Source organism: Rousettus aegyptiacus, unplaced genomic scaffold (genome assembly GCF_014176215.1).
Source record: "Rousettus aegyptiacus isolate mRouAeg1 unplaced genomic scaffold, mRouAeg1.p scaffold_m13_p_1, whole genome shotgun sequence".
NCBI lineage: Eukaryota > Metazoa > Chordata > Mammalia > Chiroptera > Pteropodidae > Rousettus > Rousettus aegyptiacus.
In genome coordinates this window covers 28,422,006-28,435,724 of record NW_023416284.1, presented here as the reverse complement: position 1 = coordinate 28,435,724, position 13,719 = coordinate 28,422,006, and the positions used below count along the sequence as shown (strand labels likewise).

General features: G+C 35.8%; 1 protein-coding gene across 3 annotated transcripts in view; it reads right to left on the bottom strand.

The window, feature by feature from the left end:
- The window catches only part of ST3GAL3 (ST3 beta-galactoside alpha-2,3-sialyltransferase 3), a 156,380-nt gene that overhangs the window by 132,797 nt on the left and 9,864 nt on the right, over nucleotides 1–13,719 (bottom strand). For all 3 annotated transcript variants that reach the window (XM_036232888.1, XM_016123705.2, XM_016123707.2), the window contains exon 2: nucleotides 8,690–8,834. In XM_036232888.1, coding sequence (XP_036088781.1) covers nucleotides 8,690–8,804 — 115 coding nt within the window. In that variant the 5' untranslated portion in view covers nucleotides 8,805–8,834. The remainder of the gene's footprint in view (nucleotides 1–8,689; nucleotides 8,835–13,719) is intronic.

Sequence of the window (13,719 nt, the reverse complement as noted above, 5' to 3'; positions counted from 1 at the left end):
TACTATTATCTTCCTCTGAAGAGTATTGATTTGTATTTTAATAGGTAGTTCAATTACTGTCTGACCACCTTGAACATGTATAGCCAACATTTTATGCTATGTTTAATATAGAACTAAGGAAAGTCCATGGTATTTTTGACTTCTCTAACTTGATGGGACCCAAGGTGGGGCTTGGTTTGAGGCCTTGTTAGGGTGTCTTGAGTAGATCTTCCTCGAGAGTAAGATCTTTCCTCCTAAGGCCAGGCCTTTCTGGTATCTCAGCTGGATGCCAGGGTGTTAAAGTGTTAATGAGATCTCTTCACTCTGGCAGGGCTGTAACTTCAAAGACCCTGGTACTTCATTATCCCAACACTGGTTAGACATCTACTTTCATCTTGTAGCAGCTATCTATACGATTAAGCCTCAGATGGTTTTTCTCTGTGCATAGCTAGCCCAGCCCTCAACTACAGGCTCATAGGAATTCCCTCCACAGACTTCTGAGACCCTCCCTCTGAAGAATTCTCTATTCAGTGACTGTCATACCCGGATCCCAACTGCTTCAGCTTCCCTGAACTCTGACCTCTGCCTCCTCAGCTTAGTGGACACACCATAGTCTGTTTAGATTCCAGCTCTATGAACAGGGCTGGGAAATTGTCTCCAAAAGGAGAACTTGGCTACTGTGGATCTCACCTCATGAGTTTTCCTTCTATTGGGGACTAAAATTTTATACTAGCTATTGTCCACTGCTTGACAAGAGTTGCCTAATTTATTTCATCCAGTTCCACAGCTGTGTGTAGAGGGAGGGTTGGCCTGACACCAGCTGTGCCACCCTAAGCCACAGGCTAGAAATGCCGGCCTCCATTTAATTTTTAAGATGAGAAGCCAACACAATATAATTTCCTATGTCTCTTACGCTAAGTTAAATCTACCCTTCTCCCAATATCAGACCCAAACTCCAACTTACTTGCGAGATGATATTCTCCATAGCAATGTGATCAATGATATATATATATATATATATATTTTATAATCTCTCTGCTTATGATCTTTTGTAAACATGAGCAAAACACAATGGGAGTTGCTATATTAAATGTTGTGGTATAAATTTTTAAAGGTCCCATAACACAAGAAATTAATCTTATGAAAAATCCACTTTAATTTATTAAAAAATAAAAATTAAAATAATTAAAATACATAAAACGTCCATTACATGAACCATAGGAATCAGTCCTATATAAAAGGCAACTACTCAACTCTTATAGATAATGACCTGAATAAAGCATCAAAGCAAAGAGAAATATAAGTATTTTATAAGAAATCTAAGTATTATATAAGTATTTTAGAGATGAACTGAAGCACATCCAACCTTTCTAACTCCAAGACTATGCTGATTTGTTTATTTATTTAAATATATGTACATATATTTTTACTAACTCTATATGCACCTGTCTCTAAGTGTTCACAGCAAATTGAAGGGAAAATACAGAGATTTCCCATATTCTCTCTGCCCCCACACATGTATATTGACCCCCATTATCAACATCCCTCACCTGTACAGTTATATTTCTAAAACTGATGAACTTACACTGACACATCATTATCAACCAAAGTCATAGTGGTACTATGATGTACATTGTGTTTGCATAAAAGTATAGTGACATATATCCATCATTATAATATCGTAGATTTAATACCCTAAATTCTTTGTACCCTGCCTATTCATTCTTCCCTCTACCCCAACCTTTGGTAATCACTAATCTTTTTACTGTCTCCAATGTTCTGCCTTTTCCGGAATATCATATAATTGGAATCATACCGTACATAGCATTGTCAGATTGGCTTCTCTCACTTAACAATATGCATTTAAGGTTCCTCTGTGTCTTTTCATGACTTGATAGCTCATTTCTTTTTAGTACTGAATAATATTCCATTATCCGGATGTACTACAGTTTATTCATCTATTCAACTAGTGAAGAACCTCTTGGTTGGTTCCAATTTTTGGCAGTTATGAATAATGCTGCTATAAACATCCATGTGCAAGTTTTTGTGTGGACAGAAGTTTTCAAATTCTTTGGGTAAGTGCAACTGCTGCATTGTAGTGTAAGAGTATGCTTAGTTTCTTACGAAACTGCCTTCCAAAGTAGATGTACCATTATTGAGAATTTTCCCATCTATGTTCATGAGAGATATTGGTGTGTAGTTTTCCTGTAATGTTTTTTGGTTTTTTTTTTTGGTTTTGGTATTAGGGTAATGCTGGCCTAACAAATGAGTTGGAAAGTATTCCCTCTGCTTCTCTCCTCTGAAAGAGATGGTATAAAATTGGTTTAATAACCCATCTGTGCCCAGTGCTTTCTGTTCTGGAAGGTATTATTGATTTGATTTCTTTGATATATGAGGATTATCAGTTTCTTTTTGTGTGAGTTTTGTCAAATGGTGCCTTTCAAGGAATTGGTGCATGTCCTCTAGGCAATCAAATATGTAGATATAGAGTTGTTCATAGTATTTCTTTATAAGTATTTTAATATTCATGGGATTAGCAGCGATGATCCCTCTTTCATTTCTAGTATTAGTAATTTGTGTCTTCTCTCTTATTTAGCTAGCCTGGCTGGAGGTTTATTGATTTTATTTATCTTTTCAAGAAAATTGGTTTTGGTTTCATTGATTTTCTCTATTGTTCTCCTATTTTCGATTTCACTGATTTCTGCTCTAATTTTTATTATTCTTCTTCCTTATCCTTTGGATTTAATTTGCTCTTCTTTTTCTAGCTTCCTAAGATGGGAACTTAAGATTATTGATTTTAGATCTTTCCTTTTTTCTAATATATGCATCCAATGCTATAAATTTCCCTCTGTTTTTGTGGCATCTCACAAATTTTGGTAAGTTTGTCTTCATTTTCATTCAAAATATTTTAAAATTTCTTTTGATATTTCTTTGACCCTTGTGTTATTTAGAAGTATACTGTTTAAGTCCATGTATTTTTGTATTTTCCAGTTACCTGTTATCAAGTTCTAGTTTAATTTTCTTATCATCTGAGAGAACACACTGCATGATTTCTACCTTTTCAAATTTGTTAAGGTATGTTTTATGACCCAGAATGTGGTCTTTAGTGTTGAATGTCTATGTGAGCTTGATAAGATCGAGTATTCTGCTGATGTTAGAAGAAGTGGTCTATACATCTCAATTATATCCAATTGATTGATGGTGCTGTTGAGTTCAACGATGTCATTACTGATTTTCTTCCTGCTGGATCTGTCCAATACTGATAGAGCAGTACTGAAGTCTTCAGCTAGTGGATCCATATATTTCTCTTTGCAATTCTATTTGCTTTTGCCTCATCTAGTTTGAGCTCTGCTGTTAGGTGTGCATACATTAAGAACTTTTATTCTTCTGGCAGAATTTACCCCTCTATTATTACATAGTGTCTCCTTTATCACTGATTATTTTAGTTACTTTGAAGCCTGCTTTGTCTGAAATTAATATAGCTATTCCTGCTTTCTTATGTTTAGTGTTAGCATAGTATATTTTTCTCTTTACCTTTTATCTACATGTCTTTATATTTAAAGTGGCTTTCTTGTAGATTAGAGATCATTGGACCTTGTTTTTTGATCCACTCTGACAATCTCTGCCTTTTAACTGGTGCATTTAGACCATTGATGTTGAAATTGATTACTGATATAGCTGAAGTAATACCATATTTATTACTGTTTTCCATTTGTTGCCCTTGTTCTTTCTTCCCATTTCTGTCTTTTACTTTTTATAGCTTTTGTTTTTAATTGAGCATTTTATGATTCCATATTCTTCTTTTTCTTAGCATATTGGTTATACCTCTGTTTTTAATTCTTACAACTAATTCAAGTCCACTTTCAAATAAGGCTACACCACCACACAGGTAGTGTCAGTATCTTATAATAATAAAATAATCTTAATGCCTACCTCTCACCCCTTGTATTATTTCTGTCATTCATTTCACTTATACATAAATACACATATTTATGCATATATATGATCTATACATAACCATACGTAATCAAATATTATTTTGAACTGTTATCTGTTCCATGAATTAAGAAAAATATAAGTTCTTATTTTTCCTTTACTTATTCCTTCTCCAATGTTCTTCCTTTATGTAGATATGGGTTTCTGATCAATATTATTTTTCTCTCTCTGAAGAACTTTTGAAAAACATTTCTTACAAGGCAGGTCTATTAGAAACAAATTCCCTCAATTTTTGTTTATCTAAGAGTCTGGGTTGGTGGTGTTTTTTCTTTTAACACTTTCAATATTTCACTCCAATCTCCTCTTACTTACATGGTTTCTGAGATGAAGTGAGATATATAATTCTTAATCTGTGTCCCTATATAGGCATTTTTTTTCTTCCAGCCTCTTTCAGTATTTTTTCTTTATCTTTGATTATCTGTAGTTTTAAAAATTATATGCCTAGGTGTAGTCTTTTAGGCATTTTCCTGCTATATGTTCTCTGAGATTCCTGGATCTGTGGTTTGGTATCTGACGTTAATTTGGGGAAATTCTTAGTCATTATTATTCCAAATATTTCTTCTGTTCCTTTCTTTTTTCTCCTTCTGGTATTCCCATTATGTGGGTAACTACCTTTTATAGTTGTCCCACAGTCCTTGGATGTACTGCTCTGTTTTGTTTTGTTTTGTTTTCCCCCAGTCTTTCCTTTCTTTTTGGTTTTTTGAGGATACTATTGATATATCCTCTAGTTAAGAGATTCTTTCCCTACCTGTGTCCAGTCTACTAATAAGCCCACCAAAGGCATGTTTTGTATCTCTAGCAGTTTTTGGTTTTTTTCTTAAGATTTCCATCTCCCTGTTTACATTGCCCACCTGTTCCTGCATGCTGTCTACTTTATCCATTAGAGTCCTTAGCATTTTAATCATCGTTGTTTGAAATTGCCACGTCTGGTTCTAATGCTTGCTCTGTCTCTTCAAACTGTTTTTTGCCTTTTGTTATACTTTATTTTTTCTTGATAGCCAGACATGATGTACCAGGTAAAACAAACTGCTATAAATAGGGCTTTATTAATGTGGTGGTGATGCGGAGGGGGAAGGGAAATATTCTGTAGTCTCATGGTTAGGTCTCAGTCTTTCAGTGAGCCTATGACTCTGGACTGTGAACTTTACAAGCGTTTCTTTCCCCAATTAGGTGGGATAAAACAGCTAGAGTAGGCTGGAGCTGGCTATTTCCTTTCTCCCATGTGTAAAGCTAGAGATGGCTGGAGTTGGTATGTCCCTTACTTGGTCACTTAGGCTTTAATAATACTCCAACAGGTCTGGCTCTGGCTAACCAGTTTCCCTTCAGGGCAGACCTTATTAAGAAGAACAAAGTGCTCTGGTATATTTCAAAATGATTCTTTTTCCTCGCCCCCTGCCAGATAGATGCACGAAGAGATTTTTCTCCAATGTTTACTATGGGAATCTGGTCGAGCTCCTGGAAGCAAATCTCATGTATTGTGGGGACCCCCTGTCACGGGGTCCTCCTGGAATTTTCTTGTCTACACTGAGCCTCCAGCAATTTGTCAATTATAATTCAGGTTTTCCTATTCTGACAGTAGTTTCTGTGACAGTTTCTGCATGAGACTATGTATTTACCTGTCCCTCCAATCTTGTGGGGCAGCAATATGCCCTGTGTCCTCTTCTTTCTTATGGATACAAGAAGAGTTACTGATTTTTCAGTCTCTTCAGTTTTTTACTTGTTGTTAGGACAAGGTAGCAACTTCCAAGATCCTTAACATGCGGAACTGGAAATCGCAAACAACAGAACTTATAAAAACAGATTAATAACTAGATCAATCTCATTCTTTCGGTCTTTCAGATTAAGCCTTTGACCCAAGTCCTGGCAATCTGACTAAGCCTTTGCCATGTGTAGCTCTCAGTTGCTAAAAACAAAGCAGTTTGTATCCTTCAACAATATGCCTTGAGATAATGAAATCATAAAATTTTCTATCTGGAAGGGATTGTATGCTCCAACATAGCATTTTAGTCAGACCTATTTTTTAGAGTATAAGGCATTTTAATAGTTATTTTATTTCTTTCTCACATTATAGGCTGACAGCATAAAGATCAATGCTCATCTTATATCCAGTTTAAACAGAGCAGTACACGGACCATAACAGGAATGTACTACTAGTAGAATGAATAATTTAATAAAAAAACTCTAGATTCCTCTGTCTCCCACCATGAAGGAGGTCCAATAAGTAACTGTGGTAAAGTCATAAGTAGTATCAAAATTAAGAAAAAAATAATACTATTTATTTCTCATACTTGGAAATGCCCTCTGAGCTCTCCAGATAAAGACATGCTAACTTAATTACTGAGCTTCTTTGAAGCCTGTTTCTACATCTGTAAAAGAGGATAATAATAATCAATATAAACTATGAAGATTAAATGAGATTATAATACAAAGTTCCCATTACAATATAGACAATGTAGTAGACAATAAATTGTTATTTCCATTTCATTATTATCGGCATCATCATCAATATTACTAAACCAAAGCCTATGTTTCACTTACACAGCAGTCATCTGTTTTGGGAAACTCCTTTGGCTTGACTTAGTAAGCAAGCCATCAGAGTTGGTCTTATTACACAGTTCTCTAATACTATAGCACAGAACATAATATGCTGCAGTAAGAAAGTCTAAAAAACCTATTCAAAGTCAAATATCTAAAAGGCTTGAGAGTCAGAACAGAAAAGATGGGAATACTAGTCAGTCAGCTAACAACTAACCCAAAGGACAGCAGATAACTATTATAAATTACTGAAGTCTACCGCACTAGTGAATAGCACCATGTCACCTCCAACTTAATCAACCCCTTTGTCATCTAGAGGACTTTCTCTTTCTCTTCCCCTTATTTTCCTTTCTTTTTCTTTCTCTGTCTCCTTCCTGATACTCTACTGTTCTTCTCTGAGTCCCTCTCCTCTCTCTTTCTACCAATTAGAATACAAAATTAAATCCTATCCTTAGTGTTTATTATACTTTTCAATAAAATAATGAACATAGGTTTTAAAAACCAAAATTTAGGATTTCTAAAAATAGAAAATTCCAGGTCTAATAAATTAGCTGTGTAACTTAGGTAAACTAATTAAACTAAAAACTTCGGTTTGTTCAATTGGAAAATAGAGATAATAATAGCATCTTTACATGGTTACAGTAAGAATTGAATTAAATGTGTAAATTGTTTAACCTAAAACCTGACACACAATAGGTCTTCCATAAAGTTAATGTCTTTCTTGACTTCCCTAGGAAAATATTATCTAATCCTTGATTATGTCTTCTACAGATCAGTAGCTCTTAAGAGACAAAGAGAACCCCATCTCTTGCACATAATTCCATCTATGTTATGGATACTGATGAACCTACCCATTACAGATACACATAATGCCTCTAACTACAGAATTTTCCACTGCACTGATATAAGCCTTCCTTATCTTGAATAGTCTTCGTGATTTAAAAATAAGTTGGAGCAGAGAAATTTAAATTAACTACAGAAACGATAAGTAATTAGTGATAATTATAAGCTAAGCATTTAAGAGGCACTTAAACATTCTATATAAAACAATAAATAAAAGATGTAACACTATATTTTTAAAACTGGCTTGAAACTGCTTCAGTAGTTTGGACCATGTGAGAAATAAATGAACTACTTCATAGGGACAGTTACCATGTTAAGGTCTCAATATAAGACCAACTGCCAGTTGCTTCTTTCAATTCATTCGAACTCATTTTAATCTCATGCCTAAAGACTAACTCTACTCTCAAGTGAATACAACTACTCTCAAGTGAATTCTATGTTGGTATCTGGTAGATGTCTATAAAAATAAAACTACTTTAGAAAAGATGCATTCACTAGAAATCAGAACGGACTACCCAAAATTTCCTGCACGGAGCTCAAACAGCCTTTAGACAAAAGAACCAAAAGGAAAACTACTTGTGGTCACTGCGTGATACTTCACGCTACAGTCGGGAAGAGACTATGCAAAGCCTGGTACCACTCAACACAAGCCCTTCACCTGTAAGCCTAAAACCATAACATAGGCAATACGGGGTAAATCCAAACCAAGCTAGAAGGGTTCAGGCAGCTGTGTAGAACATGTTGGGTACCACCTAAGACCTAAGGTACAAATGGAAGAAAGAGATTAGGAGTTACTGGCTGCAGGGAGGGGTGAGGGGGGGAAGCCATTATTCTGTTTAGGTATAAGTTCAGTACCAGCAAGGGCTGAAAGGTTAAGTAGCTGAAATTTCTTTAGGGAAAATAAAACAAAGGCAACATTAAATTGAAAATTGAAAATTCAAGGAAAAGGTAAAGATGAATCTTTTAAGGGCAAAAGAAAACCAGCTTCACTACCAAGCCCTAAGTCAATAAATGGCGAGTGGGAGCAGCAATACACTAATTAAAAAGAACAACATTTAAGAACTAGAAGTACTGACATAGTTCGAGTTTTTATTGAAGAACAGCACATTTCACTAAGTTCATTAAAGGATTTGCCATGGCATGCAGTTTTTTTTTTAAGTTCTTAATCTACAGCAATGAAAGTGGTAATTTATTTCTAAACCTTAAAACCAGAAATGGTCAGTTTACTCTCATTACCCACCTCAAAAGAATATAAGAGAATTGCAGCCAAATGAAAACCCAGTATCTTATCTGCAACAGGCTTTTCCTGGGGGTAGGCTAGAGTGACCATACTTACTGGAGTCCTCCCACTGGAAAAAATGTAGTTTCCACGCAGAATAATACAGAAATCCCAATACCAGAAAAAGGCAGAGGGCTAGAAGCAGATTGCGCACAAATACCAAGAGTCCCATCTTCACATGATTTACGATTTCCTACATGACCTGAAAAAATAAAAAACACAAGAAACCCAATTTAGGTCTTAAAAGATACAGCAATCATCTTATTGATATACTCTTCTTTAAAATAAGTATTTATAAAATTTCAAAATGAAGAACACTTGGAAATACCACTGAGTTAATGACACCGCGCCCTCCAACCTGCTCATCCCCATGTCAAGAAACAGCTTTGCCAGTCACTCAGCTTCCAAGCCAGAACTCAGCAGTCATCCTGTGTCCCACTACTTCCTCATTCTCAACATCTAATCAGTAACCAAATTCTGGCAATTCCGACCTCCCAAATAAGTATTAAATCGCATCCCTCCCCACCATCCCTCCCCTCCATCCATGCCACCACTGTGTTCCTACAGACAAGTTTCCCAGCCTCCATTTGCATTCTCCCAAATCCATTTTCCACACAGCACAGGAGCAGTCTGTTAATAACACAAAATCGGATATTAGTTCTCTGTCTAAACCCTTAGTACCAGCACTCTACTGCTGCTGTAATAAAATACCAGACACTTAGCAGCTTAAAACAACGCCAATTTATTTTCTCAGAATTCTGTAAGCCAAAAGTCCAGGTACAGTGTGGCTCTGCTGAGTCATCTGCATAGAGTCTCACAAGGCCAAAACCAAATAACAGCAGGGCTTTCTGGAGATGTTGGAGATGAATCCACTTCCAGGTTCATTCAGGCTGTTGTTGGCCAAATTCAGTTCCTGTCTCTGTAGGGTTGAGGTCCCCATTTTCTGGCTGGTTGTTAGTCTCTGCTCCTATATTCCTTCTCATGTTTTCCATGTGGTCCCCTACAGTCATGGTGGGTTAAGTCCTTCTCATTTTGAAGCTCTCCAATTTTCCCTTCTATCATATCTTGCTTCTGCTTCCAGGCAGAGAAACGTATTTGCTTTTCAGGCTCATGTGATTAGACTGGGCCCACTTGAACAATTTAGGATAATCTCCCCCCTATTTCAAGGTCAATAGCCTTACCTTTATATGCAATTTTTTTGCCATACAAGGTAACTTATTTTCAGATTCCAGGGGTTAGGATATAAACATCTTTGGTGGGCCATTCTGTGTAACATACCTTTCATTAAATTCTCAATTCCTTTAGAATAAAGTAATTGCTCTTAGAATCTAGCAACTACTGACTGTACCCCTATTTACTCTCCAACCCACCTCTTACTTCTCCCAACCTCATTTGCGTCCTATGGTCTAGCCATTCTTTCTTTTCACTGAACGTACCCTTACTGTTTCTCTCCTCAAGGCCTATCTGGAATACATTCTCCCCAACTCTGTTTCACCTGCTGCACATTCTTTGATAGTCCTCTTAAATGTAACATCAGCAAGAAGACTTCCCAGGATCACCCCTCCCCAACCCCACTCAAATATCTTACCCACAAAATATATGAGAAAGAAATTATGTATAAATATGATAAACAAATAAAAAGTTATCATTTACAGATTATATAACTGTCTACCTAGAAAAGCCAAGAGAATCGACTGTAGAAATATTAGAATTGGAAGTTCAATAAAGTAGGTGATTATAAGATTAAATAAAAAGCTTCTTTAAAACTATACCAGCAATAACCAATTAGAAAATGTAAGGGAAAAAAATATACTATTCATGATTGCAACAAAAACTATAAAATATTTAAAAATAAACTTAGGAGGAAATAAGAAAGATTTTCACCAAAGGACATAAAAGATCCAAATAAATATAGAAATGTAAGATTCTTAAGTGAGAAGATTCAATAATGGAAATATGTCTGCCTTCTTGAAATGCCAGTTCTCTATAATTGTCTAACTCCAATCAAAATCCATTATTTTTTAATATTTAAATTTAAAGTCAATCTGAAGACTTCATGCACAAGAGGAGCCAAGAAATTTTTAAATAAAAACTAATGAGATGAGGATTTGCCTTACCAGATGTTGAAACCATTTTTGTGCCTGAAAGCAGAAAAATGCTCAAAGAGTGAGGACATGTCAAAAGAAAAAAAGAAGCCTGCTTGAGGGACTCCTAATGACCAGACCTGGAGCAATTTATAATCCATTAAATAAGAATCTCCTAAATACAGAGAGGAGAAAACTCTTCTATGGAATGGAATGTCAGCAGATGAATGCAGAGGAATAATGTAATTAGAAAATCTTTTAGCAACCATTTTAGAAATAATGCAGCAAAAAAACAAACGATGCTAAAATTAATGGGTAAATTCTTGAGAAATGGTATTTATATAGTCTTAAAGTATCTCCCCACAAGATACTTATTAATTACAAAGGGGAAAAGAGTAACTTCACAATGGAGAACTCTGATAGACACCACCATAAACTAGCTAAAGGATATATAGAAAGGCTTTTGTAATATTTTTGCAACTTTTTTGTAAGTCTGAAATTACTTCAAAATTAAAAGTTAAAAAAAAAAGAACTTTAAACTAAATGTGCAAATATATATTCAAATAAACATCCAAAAAAAAGATTATGCAGCCACTTAAGATGTTATTTATTAAAATATTTTATTAACTTCACATGGGAATGCTTATGATATAATATTGAAAGAAAAATGTTAAGACATAGGTATCGTATACTCAACTTAAAAAAAAAAAGACCAGAATAAAACATAACACTAACAGATTCATGCTGAGAATTTTTCTGGCTGTGGGGGTACACTTAGCCACCCTGCAGAGCCATAAAAGAGTATGCAGGTGAAGAGCTGCAACTGCTCACAGTAAGCTCTCTTCAGCACGTAGAGGGAACACAGTAATCTGGACTCAGCCTCTCCTCACATATTCATCTAATCTCAGAAAATGAGGTGTCTCTCTTGTCCAAAGCTAATGCAACAAACACTAAGTGCCAGGGATTATGCAAGGCACAAGGGTCTCTTAAGGCAGTCAAACTCAGATCCTTCCCTAAAGGAGCTGTCTGGCTTCACATTTCCTGTTCATTCTTCGACCCACCAGGATCTGATCTTGCTTTCTACCCTACCCAGGACTTGACCTTTCTACGGCATCTGAAATGGTGAGAGGAGGTACAGAATGGTGGTAAGAGCCTTTTCACTGCCTACTTTGCCTAGCGATACCAACTCACCCTTTAGGACTCTGTTCAAGCCTTACCTCCTTCAAGAAGCTTTCTTTAATCATAGCCCTACACCTTAGCTGTCTGTGCTCCCATAACATCCCATGCTTATCTCTGTCATAGCATTTATAAAACACCTTGTTTTTCATTCTACAAAGAATTAGCATACGGTTTGAAAGCAGAATCCATAACTTAGGTCTGTGAATCACCAGCATTTAACGGCATAGCATCTACTATACAGCAATACTCAAGAAGTGTTTAAAATTAAATATATTTCTAATTACATGCCTCAACTGTAGATATAATTAATGTAATTTGTACACATTCCAAAGAGTAATATATACTAAAGGTATAATTTCTGTGTGTGTGTGTGTGTGTAGTATATTATATAGTTTTAGTGTATAAACACACACATTTATATACGGCAATTTTTAATGTAGAGAGAAGCTTGGGGGGACTGTCTGAAGTTTTTTTAAAATTCTCATTCTATATACCCCCAAGGCAACCTCATTCCACTTTTGTGACTTCATTTACTATCATTATCCCAAACTTTATATATTCCATCTAGATATCTCTCCTAAGTTCCACGGCTATTTAACTTCCTATTCCATATCATCCTCTAGATTTTTACAGCTGCCTCAGACTCCCTATCAACCTCCTTTCTCCAGTGTCCACTATCTCAATAAAAGGCAACATCTTCAAGAAGGTGCTTCTGTCAGAAACCTAGAAATTATCCTTCACACTACCTTCCTTCTCACTCTCATCTCACCCTCCAAATATAATTAGTCATCAAGTCCTATGAATTTTACCTCTTAAATACTTATTGAATCCACCCAGGCCTCCATCTTCACTGCCACGATCCTATTTCAAGTCACTATAATCCTTTGCTTGGAAAACTACTATAACCTCCTAATAAGCCCCCCATATACATTCTTGATCCTCTCCAATTCATTCTCTACATAGCAGCCGATGTGAATTTATTCCACTCTGTAAATTTCCCACTCTCCTTACAGTAAAGTCCCAAACCCTCCAACGGGGCCTATAAGACTCTGCATGATCTGGCCCCTGCCGCCCACCTCTCCTCCCATATTTCTGGCCATCTCTTACCACCTATCCACTATGAGTCTGCAACACTGAATGTCTTTCAGTGTTCTGAACCATGTTCTCTCTTAATATCAGGCTAAAGCTTTTTTGACCCAACCGCTTCATCTAGCCAACTCACACTCATTCTTTAAGTCTCAGCTTAAAGGTTAATTGCTCAGAGAAACCTTACCTATGTCGACACTTTAGACCTCTCCATTACAAATTCTCATGGCACCTGCATATCTCCATTCCATTAAATAACATGCTTATAATCTTATGAGTATTTATTAAACATTTATATTCTGGCTAATCAAGGAAAGGAACATGTTTATTCTGTTGACCATGGTATCTCTGGTAGGTACTCAAAAATTATCTGCTCACCGAATGAATATTCAGTCAGTTATAATATGCTCTAAAAAAGGTACAAAAGGCACAAAAGGTACATAAAGCTAGGTTATTTGAATCAGTCATAAATATAAAATTAATTAAAATTTGAACTCACTTAAACAAACTGTACCAAACTTCTATCATTTTTTAAACATCTTATAATATGGTTATTTTCAGAACTACACCAGGCAACAATTTTTTTGTCTGAAACGTAAGAATTTTGCCAACCTTCGAATATCAGCCACAATTGACAGAAACTCAATTATGACAAAATTACACAGAGCAAAAACCACAAAGTATTTCCTGAGCATGTCTCCTGTGAATATGTTTGAGGCAAGCTAATTAGAAGTTATT